Here is a 21,255-nt window from a genome sequence, read left to right as displayed (position 1 = left end):
CCAGCCTCTTGGTGTGCAGTGCTATCTCACTGTGGTTTAATTTTTATTCTCTTCATTATTAAATACAGTAAAGCCTTGGTTTATGGGCATAATTCGTTCTGGAAACCTGCTTGTAATCCAAAGCACTTGTCTATCAAAGCGAATTTCCAGAACCATTGGCTCAGTTGTGATCCTGTGACATTTGGTGTCACGTACTGCTCGTTTTGCAAGACGTCGCTCGTTTATCAAGTCAAAATTTATTCGAAACGTTTGCTCGTCTTGCGGAACGCTCGCAGAACAAGTCACTTACATTCCAAGGTTCTACTGTAATTTGAATATATTTTCCTTTATTTATTAGCCACTTGGATTTTGTTGTTATATATCTGTTCAAGTCTTTTGCCCATTTTTCTTAATTAGGTGGTCTGATCTATTTTTGGTTTTTGTAGGAGTTCTTTAAATATTCTGGATATATAAGAACTTTGTTATTTATATACATTGTAAATATCTTCTCAAACTCTGTAGCTTGTGTGTTTTCACTCTATTTAGAGAGTCTTTTGATGAATTAGAGTTCTTAATTTTAATGTGGTCAGTTTATCAATCTTTTCCTTTATGGTCAACTTTCTGAATATATATATATATATATATATATATATATATATATATATATGTTTTAAGAATATTCACTCTGAAGTCATTAAGATATTTCCTGTTTTATCTTTTAAGATGCTCATAATTTTTGCATTTTACATTTAGGGTAGTAATATATCTGGCACTGATTTTTATGTATGGTACGAGGTAGGACCCAATTTCATCCCCCCCCTCCCCCCCAGTAAATAGCAGTTCTGGGATCCTTTCTCCCACTGCTGGAACCACCTGTGTCATAAATCAGGTATCCATAGTGTATGCTTTGATCTACTTCTAGGCTCCCTATTCTGTATCATTGATCTATTTACCTGAGTCCTAATGCTTTGTAATAAGTCTTACATTCTGATAGAGCAGTTCCTCCCATCTTACTGTTTTTCCAGACTGTCTTAGTTGTTCTTGTTTCTTTCCATTGCCATAAACATTTCAGTATCTGACTGTTCAGATCCACAAACAAAATTGTTGTGGTCTTTACTGGAATGCAAAAGCATTTTTATATGCCGTATGATCATTTGGAGGAATTGTCAATGTCATGAAATACAAAACAAACATCGGGGAACTGCTTTAGATTAAAGAAGACTAAAGAGATAAGCGAGAAGACTAAAGAGATAACTAAATACAATGTGTGATGGTTTTTAAGAAAGTTATAAAGTCCTGGGGAAAGTGGGGACATTTTAATCTGGATTGTCTATTAGATGATTCTAATGTACCAATGTTAAATTTCCTGGCAAGTGTGATAGTTGAATGGATACCTTTGTTCTTAGGATGTACATGCTGAAGAATTTAAGATGAAGTGTGATTGCCTACAGCTAGCTCCCAATTCAGGAAGCAGTGGGGAGGAGGAGAAGGGAGTGATAATGGCAAAATGTTGACAATTGATGAGTCTAGATGGAAGATAAATGGGTGTTCATTGGTTTTTTTTTTTTAAACTGTAGATTTAAAATAAATCTAAACTTTTCAAAAGAAAAGTTGGAGAAAATTAAATTTAATTTGATATATCAGGAAATAGTAGAAAGCCAGATCCAACCTAAGTTTGCGTTCTCTTAGTGTGCTGTATTAAATAGCGAATTTGCCACTAAAACTGATGGTAAAAAAAGCAAGCATGATTGGTTATTTAAATAATTCTGTACTTCATTAGAGCTTACACAATACACATTCTCATCGTACTGGAACATTAGATGTCTGTGGGCTAGCTCTCCAAGTAAAAATACGTTAATATGTTTTTTGCGACAATTGCCGATTTCCTCTATCATAGGAAATCTTTTCTATATCACACTAAAAGGTGAGCAAAGTGATTCACAGGAGTTAGTCCATGTAGTCTAGTTTTATAAAACTAGGCCAAATGTTGTTTTACTAAAAGAATGTCTGGTACTTGCATATTAATGTTGAATATTAATGATTTTATTTTTAATAAGGATTTTATTTTTCATGAGGGATCACAGACCCTTTGTTTTCAAATCTGTATTTCACAATCTTCTTCACAACTTTTTGAATATATATGTTTATATCTTAAGAATATTTACTCTGAAGTCATTATATTTCCTATATTTCACAATCTGTGTTTAAAACTCTCAGTTTTGTTTCAATTTTTAGTTATTGAGCCAAGGCACATAGGAAGTTAAATAATTCTGAGTCATGCAATGAGTTGGTGATACTAGGTGAACTCAAGTTATTGACTCCTTTTTGCATTAGTCTCTTTCTTTTCCTAAATGTTGATATGCGATTTCTCATCAAAATGATTTGTGAAGTAAAACATCTAACAGTAACAACAAAAAAATCTTTTAACAGCAAAAGGAAGAACTGAGCTTCTGAAGATCAATCTTCGTGAGGTTGAACTGGATCCTGACATTCAGCTGGAAGATATAGCAGAAAAGATTGACGGCTATTCTGGTGCTGATATAACTAATGTTTGCAGGTATTTTTTTTTTAATAGTCTGTGACTTTTAGATATCAGGTGTAGATTTGACATGAGGACTGGTCTTAAAGGCAGTATAGTTATTAAAACCTTTGACGTGAAAGCAGCAGTCCATTTCCTTGAAATGGTTTCTCATTTGTCTTCTTTTTTTTTTTTTTTTTTTTTTTACATAGCTTCATTGGTCATTGTTGGATGAATAAATATATAACAATATGGTCACCTTTTCTGTCTTTGGTTTTTAAGAAATTTTACTTGGTAATAATGATTTTGACAAGCTAAGGTCAGTTTAGCCCTAAATTGGAGCCTAGCTGCATCAACATAAAATAATATTTCGTTTTGGTTAGTATTATTTTACCACATGCAGAAGAGCAAGCAAAGTTGATCAATTTAAGCTGGGAAATATATAATATATACTTATATATTTAGTAACATCATAATTTAGTGACATCATAATTTGTAGATAATTCACATCACTCAATCCTTTTAAGCTGGGAAATATATCATGTTATATAAGTATATATTACATATTTCCCTTTCAATTTAGTGACATAATAATTTATAGACAATTTACATCACTCAAAGAAGAGGATTTTCTTTTCTTTATTTGGGGGGGGAGGGGAGAGTGCAAGTGGGGGAGGAGCAGAGCTGGAGACAGAGGATCAGAAAGGGGGTCCGTGCTGACAGGCTGACGGCAAGGAAGCCCGATGTGGGGCACGAACCCACGGGCCGTGAGATCATGACGGGAGCCGAAGCCAGACACTCAATCCACTGAGCCACCCAGGCGCCCCAAGAGGATTTCCTTTTAGTTGTCACCTTCTTAACTGTACTGAAATTGACATCAGTAGCCTTTCTTTAAAACTATAACATCTGTTGTTTCTCACTCTAGATACTAGTATTTTTCATGTGCATCTAAGTTTAGCGGCACATAATCTCACAGTAGTTTCTAGTGTCACTATAATAAAATATATAAAATTTTGAAGTTTTGGTTGGGTTGGCTTCCTATTAGCTTTTTCGTGAGCATTATCCGCCTCTTCGAAACCTTGATAATAATTTACAGTTGCTCAGAGTGGAGCTGAAAATAAGATCTGGAAGAGCTCGATTTTATCCCTTTAGTAGCCCAGCGATGCTCCACGTGGAGAATTCCACATCCACTATATGTAGATACATTCATGTTCCAAAGAAGGAGTTTCCTGGCTTTACCTCCTCTAATTAGGTTATAGACAAAGTGGTGTAAGATTTGGATGATGTTGACCTCAGCCATGTGTTCATTGTCAAGTATGCAAATCAGCAGTTCACAATTCACTTCTGTTTCCCAACTTTCTTGGCTGCCTTGGAAGAGCAAGTGAGGAAAAGGAAATTGGGTACTAGCTGAGCCTAACCGAGACTCTTTGGATTCATTAATAGTACATTTCGTGTTTAAGTCATTTACATCCTGCTTTAACCTTTCTTGCGCCCTCAGATAGCTCTAAAATGGGAAATTCTGAGCAGCATCGTAAAAACATAGAAAACGATCTTTTGAATGTTTTGTGTTAACTTTCTTACAGTTGAAAGCGTTTAAAACATTTACATCAGTATGTATTCACTGATCTTGTATGTTTTTAGGGATGCCTCTTTAATGGCAATGAGACGGCGAATCAATGGCTTAGGTCCAGAAGAGATCCGTGCACTTTCTAAAGAGGAACTTCAGATGCCCGTTACCAAAGGAGACTTTGAATTGGCTCTTAAGAAAATTGCTAAGTCTGTCTCTGCTGCAGACTTGGAGAAGTATGAAAAATGGATGGTTGAATTTGGATCTGCCTGAATTTCTGTCAGCTCTTTCATTTCTGGTATTTTTACTTATAAAATGTGAAGAAATTCCCTGCAGTTTTTTTTAAAAACAGGTTTAAAACTTCTCATTGGAGAGATTTTTCCCTTACAGGAAAAAAAAAAAGAAAAACCCAAACCACCGAGAGTATAACCGTAGTTGAGAAATGAGAAAAGCTTACATAGAGAGCCTGGTAGTCTCCACCACCTGGCTTTGCGCTGGTATCCACGTGTGCACATGTGAATAGTGCACATCCAAACCAAGGTGTCAGGGAGGCCGAAGGAAGCGCTCCGCGTGCTCTTGTAGAAACTTGTTTACAAAAGGTTTAGAGGGACCTCTTTTTCTCACGTGCGTCTGTTGGCTTTTTTTGCTTTGTTTTCTTCTATTCTTTGCTCTGAACACGAGGGACCTAGATACGTTGACTTTTAACAGCAACACTGCGTTTGCGTCAAATTCCTCGTTCGTTGTTAAAAACGAGAGTTTGGAATTAAATAATGAACTTGTTAGTTAAGCCTTTAGAATTCAACTCTTACTGTTGCCGTCCATCATATGGTTGAATTTTAACCCTTCCTCCCCCCACCATTTCTTCTGTTAGCCATCTCATCATTTCTTCAGCTTTACATATCCTCATGCCTCGTGGTCTTTGAGACGTTTTGTCAGGTGGTGTCTCTGGGCTTCAGTATTTTTTGCTGGTACTTAACATTTCACGTTGGAAGGATGAGAAGAATGTAGTGATTGCATCAGATGCATTTCTTCATCCTAGACTTCTGGGTTTGTTTTCGCTTTTCTTTCAATACATTCAAATAGATAAGACCTTTACTTTCCTCAGCTCTAGCAATGTTTGATTTTTGCTGAACTTGACTTTCATATACTAAATAAATGCGTGGGTGTTCGAAACAAGTCCACTCTTTTGTGGCTAATGCAAAACAAAACAAAAATCATTTTAATTATCCAGATAGCTTGTTTAACACAATAACATTGTACATAATGAGTGATGTTCATTTGAAAACTTTAGAATTATTCCTTGTCTAGGTTGAGAACTTGTACACCGCAGTGTACATTAGGATAAGATTAGGATAGAAATCTGACATGCACATGTCACGGTCAAAAGAGGCCAGAGAAAGTAGATGTGTCTAATCACGAGTAAAATATCCTGGTGTTAGTTGTTTTAAATTACATTTATCCCATTTTGGTTGGGCATCCTATGCTTTAATGGTGATGCTTTTTAAAATTTGTATTTGATGAGATCTTGAAGTCTCAATTTTGGAGAGCAGCCACTGGTTTAAAACTAAAAATAATAGAACTTTTTAGATACGTAACAAAAAAACCCTTTTAGTATCTTGCTTTAAGAGATTTTTTTCCCCTACTAAGAATTGCATAATTTTCAGATAACTTAAGTCTGATTCTAAACTCCAGTATTTTATAGAATGCTATAAATTACCCCCTGCTTCCCTGAGGTATAGATTATAAGAGTTAAAATCATAAGGCGTCGTAATTTTATTTTAACTCCTTTTTATTTAATTCATTTAAAAAAATTGAAATAAGTTTGCTTTTATTCATGACCTTTTAAAATAAATAAATGATCACACTAAGATAATCTTGCAAACAGTTGCCATCTAGTAACATATTTTTTTCCCCTGAAGTCCTAGGGGCAGTCGTTAATACATTTGTGTTTTGATTGCTAAAACTTCTATTTTGGTTGACTAGTTAGACCCTTTTTCTAGGTTTTGTGTTATTTGTGTGGGTATGTATTTCTTCTTCTTTTTAAAATTCTTCACGGATAATAGCATGGTGGTCGCGATTTTTAAAAAACTATCAGTTAAGTAGTATTTGGACACTCAAGCTTCCTGGAACCTTATCTGCTTTGTTGAGAGTCAGCTGTGCTTTTTTATTTCCCTCATGTCTCATTTTGCTCTGTCAGTGGATGGCAAATGCTTTGTATTTCTTTTTTCTTTCTTTTTTTTAATGTTCGTTGTTTATCTTTGAGAGAGAGTGAGTGGGAGAGGGGCGGATAGACCGGGGGTGGTGGTGGGGGGGTGGGGGGCAGAGGACCTGAAGCGGGCTCTGGGCTGCCAGCCGGGAGCCCAACGCGGGGCTTGAACTCATGAATCGTGCGATCATGGCCTGAGCCGAAGTTGGACGCTCAACTGACTGAGCCACCCAGGCGCCCCAATGCTTTGTATTTCTTAAACCCCTTAAAGGATCCCAAGGAGCTTCCCCAGGTCTTCTATCCGGCCTTTACTGTACATCCTGTGTCCGCTGTCTTTATTGCAAGACAGGGTGTTGCCTTACCCAGAATGAGAAAATTGTTGTCTTTTGCTTTTTTTCTATGTTGCATTACCAAATTAGAAGGATGTGGTTCCTTTACTTCATCTGAAAACATGAGTGCTTTGGGCTCTGCAACAAAGTGATGTTAGGACTGAGTTTTGTGCAATTCTGTCTTGCACATACCTGATCGGATAGTCCCTTTGTTCAGCCACCTTGCACTGGTTGCTTACTGTGTACAAGACCCTTGGAGGGGGAGCTCTGTGGCTTACAGAGTTGGGCCAGGTGGTCGTGCAGTACTGACTCTGGGCCCTTTCTGTAATTACACCGTGTGGCTTCTGGCTCCAACTAATGAGAGGAGTCCACATCATAAAAGGAGAGGCGCAGTAGTCTGTGTGTGCTTTGGAAAGATAATATTTACAGGTGTTTCTCTTTTTCCTTTAAATGTTTCAAAATAAGAAATTTGTTTGAACAAGGTCACTATTATAGATCTGGCTACTTTCATGAATCATTTCCTGAAGTTCATGTTTACGGTAAACACGTAGCCATGTAATTGTGTATGCACGTTCCGTGTTTATTGTGAACATTTTGCTCTCACAATCACTTTATTTTTTAAAGGAAATTTGTGTTGATGAAATGGGCCAGATAAATGGCTTTTAACTGTAGGCTGAAACCTTCTAGAAGTCCAAGCAGGAAAATAGACGATGGTATCACAGATTTTTATCTTCTCGTCAGTAGCAGTGTAGAAATTCTAGAATGATCAAAAACACGCTTTGGGCTTGGACTTCTATCTTCTGAACTACCAAGACAGCTTGGAACAGGAAACATGTGGTCTAGCTGCATAATTATGGGCTTCAGTTGAGCCCCTGAGATTACAGTTTTTATGATGTGATATTTGACTGTCAAAGTATAGGCTGAAACCACTAATTACTCAAAAAGGGGGCGAGCAAATATCTGGTGAATCTCCGATGAACAAACATACAACCACGTCAAGAATAAAATGTGCGTTAACAGCCCAGATTTATAATGTGACTGTCACTCTACCACTTGGCTAATGTACCTGACTCCTCTGAACACAAAGTTATTGATATTCTGTAGGTTTTGCACAGCTTGAGTTGCTGTTAACCCTTGCCTTGGAGGTTTCTTATATGTACACTCTTGAATCTGTGATGGGAATTGTAAAACGGAAGCCGGTTGGCATAATTACGTGTCACTCTCCCCCACTCTGACTGCAGCTCGAGTGAAGGGCTTAGGCAGGTATTTTCACATTGCGTGGGCCTTGGCTTCTTCAGTGTTAATCTTGATTATTGCGTCTTTTTTGTGTAATAGTAGGGCCCCACTCTTTCCTTCATCATAAGTGATAAATCACCTTAGCTTGTATCCTGTGTGATAGGCATAAAATGTTAAGGATGTTTTCTGGCCTTTTCCGAGAAAGGGCCACATGAACTTGCGTGAAACAGTAGTAATTATTCTTTTCACATTTTTTTGTAACTTTTGTTCCTTAACTGTTTCGATTGTGTATTTTTTACATACCACTTAATCTGTGATGCACATAATATTTATGTGAATCTAAAAATCTGTCATAACAGAAAAGAATAGGAATTACAGTTGGAGGGCTTGTTAGGGAACAAAAGTATGTGAGCCCCAAATGTTATATTCTCATCTCCACGACTTATTTTGGCAGAGAAAGCTAGAAACTCCATTATAATTACTATATTTATCTATTTATACCTTCAAATGGGGCTTTTCATACTTATTTATTTAATTTTTAAGAACATTTGCTTTTTTTTTAAACGTTTATTTATTTTTAAGAGAGAGCACATGAGCAGGGGAGGGGCAGAGAGAGAAGGAGACAGAGGATCGAACCCACAAACTGCGAGGTCATGACCTGAGCTGAAGTAGGATGCTTTTAACCGACTGAGCCACCCAGGCGCCCCTAAGGACATTTGCTTTTTTTTTTTTTTCAACGTTTTTTTTTTTATTTTATTTTTGGGACAGAGAGAGACAGAGCATGACGGGGGAGGGGCAGAGAGAGAGGGAGACACAGAATCGGAAACAGGCTCCAGGCTCCGAGCCGTCAGCACAGAGCCTGACGCGGGGCTCGAACTCACGGACCGCGAGATCGTGACCTGGCTGAAGTCGGACGCTTAACCGACTGCGCCACCCAGGCGCCCCAGGACATTTGCTTTTAATTTTGTTTCTCAATGTGGAAACTGTGGGAGTACGTTAAAAATAAAATCCCTAAGATAATAGATACATTTTTAAACATTCACAGATTAACAATAATTCTTGAAATATTTATTAGGTTTTTTTGGCTCTGGACAACTCTTTAGCTCTATGGTATTTCTAAATTTCCGAGTGATTTATTAATAAAAAAAAAAAAAGGAAAACTATTAAGGTAATATCACTTATTCTTTTTATTTTACCATTCTTATTTCTTCATCAACCTTAGTTCATTTATGTCTATAAATCAACTAGATACTGCTTTGTCCCCAGCAGTGTGTAGGTTTTTATACATTTGGGAATTTGGCACAACAAATAGGGAATTAGCGTAGAGGTTTTCTTCCAGTAAACGGGCTCCCATTTGATTTTGTGTTCAAGACTATAAAACGCACTTTTGTTTGACAACCTCTGACATGACTAAATATTGCCCTTTGGAAAACCTGAATCTTTGCACTTGTTATCTCCAGAGTCTACCTCAGTCACCCAGGCTTAGTTTTAGGAGGAAATGAACTGAAACCATATTTAAATTCTGTTCATCATCTATGCAGACTTGTTTCTTCAAGTACTTCCTTTTCTCTCCTCCTGCCCTTTTCCCGCTGCCTTTTTTTAAATCTTGAAGTTTTTATTTAACATACTTGCTTTTGCAAAACCGTCTATTCCAAATTAAGCCTCTGTGACATGTCTGGATGATCTTAATTCCCTTTTTGGTATGGCTTCATTATTGGGATGTGTTTCGTTTCAACAAGCAGTTTCAAACACAACACACATCCCCCTCTTTTCTCGTGGCTTCATAAACGCAAAGTAATGTGATGACATGAAAAATCTTGGAACCTAACCGTTCCTGTGTCCACTTTCTAAGAACCCACATGTGTTTTCTGAAAACGCACAAAAGTGGACACACGTCTGTTCACGTGTTGATACGGCAACAGGGCATCGACTTCAGGTACCGTTGTGTGGGGACAGTTCCCAGGGAATCATTACACGTTAAGATGGTTTATGTATGGTTACGAATTTTGTCTCAGTGTTTGTCTCAGTATTTTGACCCTAATTTAAAGAAAAAGGTGTTTCTGAATTGTATTTATTAAACGTGCTTTTCCTTACATTCTGTGCTGCTACTTTGCTGGTCTCATGAGCTTAGCTGTCTCTGTGCATAGGTTACGATTGGGTAATAAATCTCTAGAGTGTTGCTCGTTGGTGTTTTCTTTGCGGTTCATATTTGATCTGAGGTCACTGCTGCACTTACTGCCGTTAATGAGAGTAAGAAACCTTTCACTAGTTAGAAATGACTTTCCCAAGTATCAGTTCTTAAAAGATCACATACGGTAAACCTGACCTCTTCCGTTTGCCACGCGTTATATTACTGATTTCAGGGTTGATGAAGATGAGAGAGACTTTTCAATTAATTCTAACTGGTGTAATAACTATACTTGCCTTATTTATAGGACGCCACTGTAAAATGGATATCTCGTATGGTGACTCTTCCAGATGACTGTATCTTATTTTATGAATCCCCCTCCATTTTTTAATTCGTGGACTTTATTTTTTTGAGCAATTCAGGTTTACAGAGAAATTCAACAGCGGGGAGAGTTCTTCCTCCCTGCTTTGCTCCCTCCCCCGCCCCGCAACGCTTCAAGCCCCCTTTATGAATATCTTGCTTTAGCATAATACATTTGTTATACTTGAATCAATATTGATACGTTATTATTACATAGTTACTAAAGTACACAGCGTACATTAAAGTTCACTCTGTGTGGCACAGGCGCGTGGGTTTTGGTCACAGTATAATGTCGTATATCCACCATCACGGGATCGTACAGAACAGTTTCAGTGCCCTAAAAATCCTCCTGGCTCTGACTGTTCATCTTTCCCCCGCCCCGCTCCTCTGGCAAGCACTGATTTTTTTTAACTGTCTCTGCACTTCGCCATTTCCAGAATGTTACATAGTCAGAATCATACTGTTACTTAACAATATGCACTTAAGGTTCCTCCGTGTCTTTTCGTGGGGTGATAGTTCATTTCTTTTTATCACGGACTAACATGGATGTTACGTGGATATTCCAGTTTGTTTGAAGGACATCTTGGTTGCTTCCAAGTTTAAGAAATCGCTATAAACTACTAAAAGCATTCATGTTCAGGTCTTTGCGTGGACGTAAGTTTTCAACTCATTTGAGTAAATACCTAGGAATGCAGGGGCTGGAATGTGTGCTAAAGAGTATGTTTAATTTCGTAAGAAGCTGCCAAACCATATTCCATGCGAGCCATCCCCGTTTGCGTCCCCAGCCGCAGCACGTGAGCGTCCCGGTCGTCCCACATCCTGTCCGGCATCTGGTGTTGTCAGTGTTGTGATTTTGCCTCTGGAAAGTGTGTCCCAGTTTAACATTGCCGTCGCCATTCCCAGTTCTGTAGTGACAGGGCACGCATCTCCTCATATGCTTATCTGTTTTCAGTTGGCTTTTATCGAAGCCTTGCCAAAATGCATCACACTTGTTCTCCGAGTTTGTAACAGAGAACTTGAACTTCACCTTGGCTTTGTGATTCGAGGTCATCCTGAAGACATGCTACCCCCAGCAGCTGGTGGGGGGCGAAGTAGCAGCGTTTTTCTGTCTGTCGCTCTCTGGCCTTTGAGTTTTGGTGTTTGCTCTTAACAGCATTTTTACTCTTCTGTCATCAGACTGACAACCTCTATTCCTCTTCCAGGTCCTGCCCCCAGTCTGTAGTGAACCCAGTGAAAGAGTCGTTAGGCTTGTTCGAATTACGAATTACGGGTAACTTCAGGAGGACAGCCAGCTGGGGATGACGACTGGTAGGGAGCTGCGGTCTCTGAGCTCTGGTGCTGTGTGTCATTTCCCTAGGCTGTGTGTGGCCTTCTTAGCTTTATCTTTGGTGCCCAGAGGTGTTCCTGGCAGACCCAAGGGTGAAGTTGATGTTTATGCCTGATTATGTTGTCACGTAGTTGTAGAATAATAGTTCTAGCTGGAAGGCGCCCAGCATCCCTTTAATCCCACAACCGCACCCGTCTTCTTGCTGTGACCATTGCTGAGGATGTGCTCTATTACAGGCTGTCCAGAAAAGAATTAGGTAAATGGGACAAAAGAATAGGAAACATTTGTGGCTAGGGCCTTCCCCCTCCCTTTGGTCCTTGCTCCTTTCTCCAGTACGTGTTTCCGATGCTGCCTCGTGATGTGTCGTGCGGATTGGCTCACGTGGCGGCGCGTACTTGAATGTTGGGGTGTTTGCCCGGTGGAGGCAGGACTGAGTTGGGAACCGTGGGGGGAGGCGTAAGTATCGCCCGGCCAGCGTCAGCTGCCGCCTTGCAAATGGATAGCCGGAAAGGCAACGTGGGCTGTCAACTCAGGCTCGGATTCTGGAGGCAACTCCCTGCGTGCTCCCTTCCTTCCCTGGCTGGACGTGACCTCAGGCAGATACAGCTGGCCCAGACAGACACGGGGATTCACCTGGGATGCGTCCGGCTCCTTGCTCACCAGGACGGTGTTCACGGGCTACTTCCTATCCCCTTCATGATCAGAAAAGTCTCATGGCCAACTCTTCTCTAATGTTAAGTTTCCTGAGATCTTCTGCGGACCTTTCACGCAAGTTTTGAGAGACACTCAGCAGCAACCCAGGGTGCTGAGACCTGAAATTGGGAGCAAATGACTTGGTCCAGTCCCCTCGTGTTACAGGTGAAAGACCGGAACGCAGAGAAATGTTCTGATGTGCATTCAAGGTCACATTTTGAACGGGGAAGTAGCACTTGTATCTATTTTTGGTCTGAGACAATGCTACAGAGAAGCTGTAAAGCAAGCAAGCAAGATGTTTCCTGAGGACCTTTAAGCCTCTGAAGCATAGCAGTGGAGACTATTCACCCAAGTTAATGATGGTTAAAAATAAGAAATAGGAGCTAAACTGACACCATAGATTGGAACTAACGTTTATAACGTTTGCTATGTGCTAGACACTTTACCTTACCTTTATTGTTTTATTAAATCTGTGCATTAGCTCTAAGATTTACTGTTACTCTCTTTTTGCAGGAGAGGAAACTGAGATTTATAAAGTGACTTGCTCTAGTCATTTGGCCCCTAAGAAGCGGAGGAAGGAATGGACCTAGGTCAGTTTAGCCCCACAACCTGTTTCTTTGCCGTAGTCCAAGATTACTTTTAACAGTGTAAATGCAAAAGTACTCAATTCTTTTCTTTTTAAAAAATTTGTAATGTCTATTTATTCTTTGAGAGAGAGAGAGAGAGAGAGAATGAGCAGGGGAGGGGCAGAGAGAGAGGGAGACACAGAATCCAAGGCAGGCTCCAGGCTCCAAGCTGTCAGCACAGAGCCCGATGTGGGATTCAAACCCACAAACCGTGAGATCATGACCTGAGCCGAAGTCAGATGCTCAACCGACTGAGCCACCCGGGCACCCCTAAAAGTACTCAATTCTTGAAATAAATGTTACACTCACTCATTTTTCTGAGGTTAGTAATCACTGTTACCTTCTGTTTCCTATGATGCTTTTTTGCCAGGAGACTTTTAGGCTCTTGTGTTGTGGGATTAAAGTGATTTGGAGAATGTCACTGTTATTTGCTGTAGGTGTATATAAATATACACCTTCTTGATTTTCACGACAGGCTTTATTATACGAACCAGTCATTCTAAGACGTTCCACAAATTATATTTAGACCACCAACTTAAGCGACATAAAGCTCCATCGGTTATTTTTATTAATAAGATCCCTGACAGTGCTCTGCCCACTGGATGACAGCTCCAGAGTCATTAGCTGTGTGCATGGTCACCGTCGGTTACCAGGAGAGCTGGCCCTGGGGTTGGGGTCTGTATTTGAAGCACTACCCCGGAGCTGAGTTTACTTCTGAATGTTCAGGATGTTCCCAATTAGCCCATCTTGAATAGCTTCTTTAGACAAATAACTAATCATGGTATGACTACTGTATTACAGAACATAAATCTTAAACTATAGTGTTAGTAATTATTACGTAATTAGAGATGAATGAATTAAGCCTCGTTTGCAATTTGTAAAATACCTCAAGTTATTTTTCAAACATTTTGAAACATGTTTTGTAACATTTCTCAAATGTACTTTACCAGGCATACTTCCTCTAATTTTCAAGCCCTTGTGTATTTTAAGGGAAATTTAATCCATATGTTTCTGATTCATTTACACTTAACTCATCAAAGTTATTTTTTAAGAACAATTTGGTTTCCAGGCAGCCTTAGGAACCCTTGTCATGAATTCCGTCAGCCTTTAAAAGCCTTTTCCCCAATCAAAACTTTTTTCCTCCAAAGATAAATGTGGATGAAATTTCGGTTTACAATGCAGAGCCCGTATTTCAAAATCTAAGCTGGTTCTGAATTTAGTGTAATAAGTTGTTCTGCCTTTACTGAAAGAACTGGCTTAATTTGTTTCTCTTCAAAGCAGGCCTCTGCAAAGAGTTTGTAATAAATAACAGTGTGCTTTCTTGAAAACACAGTGCGCTGACGTTCTATACTGCCTTCCCGAATTCATAGCACAGGTGACAAATGTGGGTCGATCAGACATGGCAAACAAAATGAACTGTTTTGGGGGGCCCGTCATGTAACTGATGAATACGTGTACATATTCGAATATACACGCATACATTCATAAAATGCTTACATTCTTATAGATTACCTTTTTTGTTTGTTTTTACCTGTACTTAAAAATTCAAGCAAGACTTTGCTGTATTCTGGATTAAATTAATAACTGATCGTGAAATGACTGTAATTGTTCTCATGTCTCTTCAGAAATGTTCCCCACCTGAGATTTCGTTCACCGGGTTTGTGTGGCCCAGCAGTCGGGCTGTGAGCACAGCTTTTTGTGTAGTTTTAATTCAACGGGGTGGGGTGATTGTATGAAATCTTCTTCGGAAAAGTAAGGTCCTTGCAGTGAAGGTAGAAGGCTGACAGCTAATTGGATAGAATGTCATACAGCAGAGTGACTCTGGAAATGATTTGCTGAAACACAGCACCAGAGGAATGGAGGTTGTTCGAGGCAGCTAGAAGCCATATTCAGAAATACTCACATTAAAAGAAAGGTACCATTTTCTTGGGTTCTCATCAGAGAATTGCATGAAACACATATTTGTTAATTGCAAGAAATCACCTCTTTAGTTCCTGTTTTTGGTGGAAACTATCATTTTCTCCCTGAAGTTTTTTAATGTGGGATAAAAACATCTTTTTCTGTACTTTTCAGGGCATACCAATTTCTTACATATCTTGCCAGTTTGTGCTGTAAATGAACTCTTAATATTTTATGAAAAAGCATTATGATAGATGAATTCCTTTTAAGAATTAACACCTACTTTTTAAAAATTCAAACGAAAATGAGAAGCCTCTTGCATGAGGGGATATTTTTACCTTTTACCTTATATTTTTCTATGTGATAATTACTTAGAAAGGAAATATGCTTACACATAAAGCAATATGTATAGAAATCAAGTTGGTCAGTGCTTGTGTTTCTGTCTCCCAAAAGCCTTTGGCCTAGAAGTCAGTCATGATTCCATCTCATTTCATACGACTCCTAGGACAGGACTGTGCTGGCCATTGTCACTGGTGACCTGGGACAGTGTTCTGCAAATTTCTGTGATGATGCCTCTCCATCAAGAAGTGATTTGTGAGTTTTGCACCCTGACTGTATTGATAGCTTGCAGAACATTTGTAATCTACAGTAGTTTTTGTGTGCAATTTATAACAATGTTCACGACATTAGAAAATTTAGAGACCGAAAATATGAAAACATTGCCAAATAATTTTGTTGGTACAGAAATGCCCTCTAGAAATTATGAAGAGTGTTTGTACTGAGAGCCATGAGATTAAATACACCTCATTCTTTTTTTTAACTTTAACTTTCGCCTCACTGGGTACAGTGATTTATAATGTATTTCACTGCTTAGTTTTAATGACTGTTGTGGTGAAAAGGTTACTTCACAAAAGTGGATAGATCCAAGTGGAAGAAGTAAATCATTGACTGCAACTCTAAGTCAGGAGCTTTATTAAAAATGATTAAAATTCATGCTCACTACGCAGAAGTTTTCATTTACCTTTGGCCAAACCTGTGAACCGCTCGCTTCATTTGGAAGATGTTTAAACAAATAGGAAAATTCTTTCAAGTTTAAGTTGCACACATTAGAGTTTTTAATAAGAGACTCAGTGTTTTTGGCAGCAAAATCACGGAACAGTGGAAGCCCCTACTCGAGGTCGAGACCTGGGTCTTCCTTCTGCCTGCCTCCCTGCTCCGCGTGTGCCCAGGAATCCTGGCTCTGTCAGCCCCTCCCATAGTGTCCCCCATTCTGCTCTGTCTGGACGTGATAGCTCTTGAACACCATGGGACAAGTTTCATTCCTGTTGTGTTTTCCTCTCCCAGTCTTCAAAGAATGCCTGCCTTAGATACCATGTGAATGTCACTGCCCATTTCTTCCTTTTCACTTGTCAGTGCACAACCTGCACAACCGTTCCTCCAGCTTCTGTGCAAAACTTGCCCCGCAGAGGCGCCAGGTTGTTGCGGCTCTCCTTTTATCCACGTGGGACGTTTCCAGAGCCGCCAGCCGCCCGAGGCAGCGGCTTGCGGCCTCTCCTCGCTGAGGGAGGAGGACGAGGACCCTTCCATCGAATGTGAATGGAACTGTTGAAGGGAGAAGCAAGAGTAGAGCAGAGATTCCTAGTTACTAACAGAAAAGTGCTAAGCTGTGAGAGTCCCGGCTAGAAGGGAGAACCGAAGAGGGAGGATCTGGCGTTTTCAAAGGGAAGGAATCCGCGTGTACTCCTGTGACCAGGCCGAGACTGCCGCGCGCCACAGATGTCCCGTCTTAACTTGCACTGTGTGCGCTCTGGTCAAAGCCTCACTCCTGCTCTCTGGCTGGGGATCTACCAGCTGTTTACACAAGGGGTCCGTCTGCCGGGTCGCGAGAGGCCTGGTGGTATTGTGAGGACGTATAGGACTGTCGGGAGGACGAAATGACATCCTGAGTCTAAAGGGCTTATCAGTTTCTGGCACCGCAGTAAGCCCTTAGGAGACGTGAGCCGTGGTGCTGCCTTGGCCCCGGCAGGCTCTCCCGGAGCCGATCGCTGCATTTTAAGGGAAGGGGCAAGCCTTTCAACCACGCATAGCTTGGAGTTGGCCTCCGCGGGCCTATTTATGCCACAGAAGCCAGCAAACATTACAAGTCAGGGCTTCCTCCGCACGCCCCCTGGAGCACACCGCTGGTTAGCTATTTTTATTTTGTGTCCGTTTTTTCTCTTTTCTCCACGCGCAAAGCAGCCCTGGATGCCCAGGCTGGCTGTTTGTCAGTCCCTCTGAACTAAGTAGATGCAATGACGAATAATGTTCCTAACCCCTGCCAGTCACGGTGAATAGGGTCACATTGATTTGCATTGAGCCATTTTTGACCCGGGGTGAACGGCCGTTGGGGATCTGTCAAAATTAGGGGCCACTCTCTTCTCTTACACTGGTACTTTTAATGCAGCGGAGCAGAAATCTAAAGATACCAGAAATCGACCGAAGTGTCGCACTACCCCTTAATTCCCTGTCCAATGCAGGGTGAGCTCTATCCAGGCAGTTGCCCACACTGTTTTCAGCTTTTTACCAAGGTGAGATACTTTTAATTGCCCAAAAAGTTCTGGCCCCCAGCATTGGCATGGCTTACCTAGTGGTAGTAGGCATGTGTCCATAGAAGTGTTTTGCCAGGCATTCGTGAAAACTATTTGGCTATTTTTTTTTTTTTTTTTTTAAGCAAAGGTGGTAGAGGGAGGAGGAAGAGAGGGTTCTGTTCTCACTTCTTCTAATACCTTCCCTGATCCAAAAACTGGAGTTTAGCGGTAGAACCCAATTAGAACTCTCTTGCCTCATTTAGCACACGATCACATTTCTCGCTATTTACGACAGAAACAGAAAAGTAAGCATAATTTCTCAACAAAGAGGGAATTTACGAGCGACGCGATGTTTCTCTTACTGTAGTTAGAGACGTACCTTCTAGAGGGTCCCACAGGGCCTGTGTGCCTTGCTTAAGAATCACAGACTGGAGTGGTAGTTCGTTGGCCCACTGGCTTTTGACAAGGAAGGAAAGGTGTTACGTGATGTCAGAAGGTCTCCGGTTCCATAAAGCGGAGCTTTCCAAGGGTTTCCCTGTTCAGACGTTTTCTACGTAATGCCTGAGGGATCCTGCAGGAAGGGGGCCTAGAGGATCTAAGCAAGATTTATTTTTTCATGCATTTTAATTTGAATCTTAACTAAGATTATTTACGTAAGTCTACTTAGACCTTCATTAAATCATTCCAAGTTTCGAATGTCCAGCAGATTCTGGGTAGAATCCCTGCCTGAAGGAACTTGACCTGCTAGAGAAAGCCCTGAAACAAACCATCACAGAATTCTATGCACCGATGACAGTATGTGGCCGAGAAGTGGTGTGGAGGAGGAAAAGGACAAAGAAGGCTTCACAGAGGAGGTGATGTCAGCCATGTTTTGAAGCATGAAGAGGAGTTCGGCAGGTGGCGAGGGAAGGAATACTAATCCAGGTAGAGGTAACGATCATCGCCTTCCTCTTGACTTGTATCAGAGTGACGGTTCCCTTTTATTAGAGCAAGTTCTTTAACACTCTGTGAGGGTAGGGAGCGATATGATCATTGCCTCCTGTACCTTGTATACTGTGAGAACATCCCCAGTGGGCAATGAGAATCTGTAATCATAGAAGAAGGTCTCCTTTCCTCACTGTGACCCCTTAGGCAAAACCGTCCTGAGGAACACTGACCCGAAGAAACACGTTCGCTGCAGGGTAATGGCGAAGCTTGGATTTGAAATCAGCTGCTCAGCAGAAAATCTAGAGCAAAAGAACCGGGTGTCTCGTCTATGGACATGGCCTGAATAAACACAAATCTCCTTGATTTTTGTGTGGCTCCAAATCACCTTCTTGTGATTCCTGGTTGTTGACAAACTGCGTTGCCTGCTTTCTCTAGCGGGATGGCGGCTGGCCCGGGCCACGGCGGGCCACGGCGGGCCACAGAGGCACAAGCAACAGTGTTCCCCTCGGTGGTTTGATTTTTACGTGCCGCGGGTGACGAGACAGCTCTGCGGCCCCAGTGTCTTCCCAGTGCTACGAAATCCCCCCTTGTGTTTCCAGGTGCACGTGCAGTCCGTTAGTCCATCTTGGAATTGTCTACGGGACAGAACTTTGTTCCAAGCATGAACCAAGCCTACTTCGTAAATCAAAAGGCGCTCCTTAATTTGCAGTTGTATATTAAATTCGCACGTTTCAGATTGAAATTCGCACACAATCTCTTTTGCATTACTCACCCTTAATAGTAATTTCTTCTGGCTATTGCCCTCAGGCTGTACAGGAATGAAAAAAATAGATTTGAACTCTTTATTTTGACGATGTTCACAGATTGTAAATCTAATTAGTTCTCTGACTTTCCCCCCCCCCTCTTAAAGGAACACACATTACCTTCTGAACAAAGTCTGCTAAGTCGGGACAGGTTTGCCTGATAACCATATTCATTTTCCCTAAATTATCTTATCAGTTCATTTGGAAAATTCATCTGTCTTTCTGCCCTAATTTGCTGCATCCGGTTGATGCGTGCCCCTAATAGATAGGATATCCACCTGTGAGATGGTGAGGAAAATCCTGTCCAGGTTAGATAATGCTTTAAGATTGACCTATTTCAGAGTTGGAAGGGACCTTTCTTTCAGATCACTGAATGCAGTGTTTCTCATCCTGGCCTAGAGGATCTGTTTGTTCTTTGAGGAATTTCTAAATCCCGTGTTTTCATTAGGTGAACAACCACAAGAAAAATAAGCACAGACCTCTCTGAATGGGGGACTGCCACGAGATTTCAGGGGTTACGTGACTTGGCTCCAGGGAGAGGGTCAAGGCTTCCTGCGGGCCTAAGGGAATTTAGATACATGGTGAATTGAGGGCACAGCCATGATGGCAACGTCACGCCCACCCCCAAATTCCTGCAGGAGGCAGCCGGTGTTACATATTTGAATAGTTGTGTATTTCTGGCGTCCATGGTGGTATCTAAATTATAAAGCTGCTGCAGCCAGGAGCGTCCATTCTAAGAGCACAGGGTAGCCGAGCGGTCCTGGTCGTTCTTCGGGTATTTATCACACATGGCCCAGTGTTGGGTGCTGGACGGGTCAGCTTTCTGTGGGTAAGACTGAGATAACGAAGCCACCCCAACACTTTGGTGGCTCGTAATAGCAAAGGTGTGTTTCTTATTCCCATAGATATGTCGCCGGCAGCTCTTTGGCTGCGATCCTACATCGTCTCATTTGGAGATCCGTGATGCCTTCAGTAGAACCCCCCCCACCCCCACCTGCCATCCTCATGACCTAGGGAAAAGAGCAAGAGGGCTCAGAAGCACTCAAAAACTCTTAAAAATCAGATGGCACATATATCATTTCTGCTGTGTTCAGTGGCCAAGCCAGGCCACGTGGACGAACCTGTTGTCCATGAAACAGGGAAATATTCTCTCTGCAAGGTGTCGCACGGCAAGGGTAGAGATGTATGAGCCTCTTCCAGGGAGGGGGTTGGACGACTGGGGACAACAATCTACTGCAGGTGACCATCCACCCACGCACCTCACAGCTCCTTGTCGTGCTGGGTGACGGGACTGCCCAGCTGGCTTCCTGTCTGTCTTTTGTTTTCATTTTTTCTTCTTTGGAAGTTTTCGACCTGGGAAGCCAGACCGCTCTCGGGCCGAGTGGATGTTTAGAGACCTTGCCTCGTGCCATTATTTTCCCCCGTAGAGGAACTGAGGTGATGTGCCCGAGATCACACAGCAAGACGCTTGGCTACGCTGCTTACTCTCTTCCCAACATCCACTTGTGAAAGTGTCAGACAGGAATTGTTGCTTTGCTAACTGTAAAAGAAAAACACCTCGATTGTTCCTGAAATCATACCCCATCTGAGAGAGAAGTGAAACAGGACCCGAGTGGTCCATCTCGGAATGAAAACCGGCTCAGTTTTCTATCCCATTTTCTTTCCAGCCACCTTTGTGTGGGAGGCAACCTATTTAAATGTATTATAGAGCATCAACAGAGCGCCGGGAGCTGTTCAGTGCTCTAGTAAAGTCCCAGTTCCTGCCAAGGCAGATCGTGTCTCTGTTTTATAAATAGTCTGCGCCCGGTGCTGATTTGATTTAAAATAAAACCTGCAGGTAGTACTCCGCATGCTTCCTTCGGGTCCTTGTGTGTGGGGGGGGACAGTAGGTGGGTGAGTCCAGGGCCGGAGACAGCAAACGGGGCGAGCTGGGCAGTGGCTTCTGGGGAGACCAAAGGGCTTATTTGGTGAGAGGCTCACCAACAGCCTCTGGGCCCCAGTGAGCCTCTGACATACAGCACGTCCGCTTCCCTCCGGGGGAAGCTTGCAGGCAGGCCCCCTAGGGGTGCAGGACTGGACACATCTTGGGC

General features: G+C 41.6%; 1 protein-coding gene across 13 annotated transcripts in view; it reads left to right on the top strand.

Annotated features, from left to right (window-relative positions):
• KATNAL1 (katanin catalytic subunit A1 like 1) overlaps positions 1–21,255 on the top strand; it is a 108,663-nt gene that overhangs the window by 78,349 nt on the left and 9,059 nt on the right. For 4 of the 13 annotated variants that reach the window (XR_006203972.1, XR_006204091.1, XR_006204112.1 and 1 more), the window contains 6 exons: positions 2,410–2,536; positions 4,139–4,362; positions 12,857–12,933; positions 14,595–14,884; positions 15,322–15,462; positions 18,142–18,365. Coding sequence is in view for 1 of the 13 variants with exons in the window: in XM_042944288.1 (XP_042800222.1) it covers positions 2,410–2,536; positions 4,139–4,337 (326 nt within the window). In the remaining 12 variants the exon portion in view is untranslated. Of the gene's footprint in view, positions 1–2,409; positions 2,537–4,138; positions 4,363–12,856; positions 12,934–14,594; positions 14,885–15,321; positions 15,463–18,138; positions 18,366–18,566; positions 19,385–21,255 lie in introns of those variants that run through there. The other 9 variants (XR_006204036.1, XR_006204019.1, XR_006204012.1 and 6 more) reach the window with 9 other exon arrangements.

This window comes from Panthera leo, chromosome A1, assembly GCF_018350215.1.
Source record: "Panthera leo isolate Ple1 chromosome A1, P.leo_Ple1_pat1.1, whole genome shotgun sequence".
In the NCBI taxonomy this organism is placed as follows: Eukaryota; Metazoa; Chordata; class Mammalia; order Carnivora; family Felidae; genus Panthera; species Panthera leo.
Note: the sequence above shows the minus strand (reverse complement) of the source record. Positions and strands in the feature narration are given on the sequence as shown.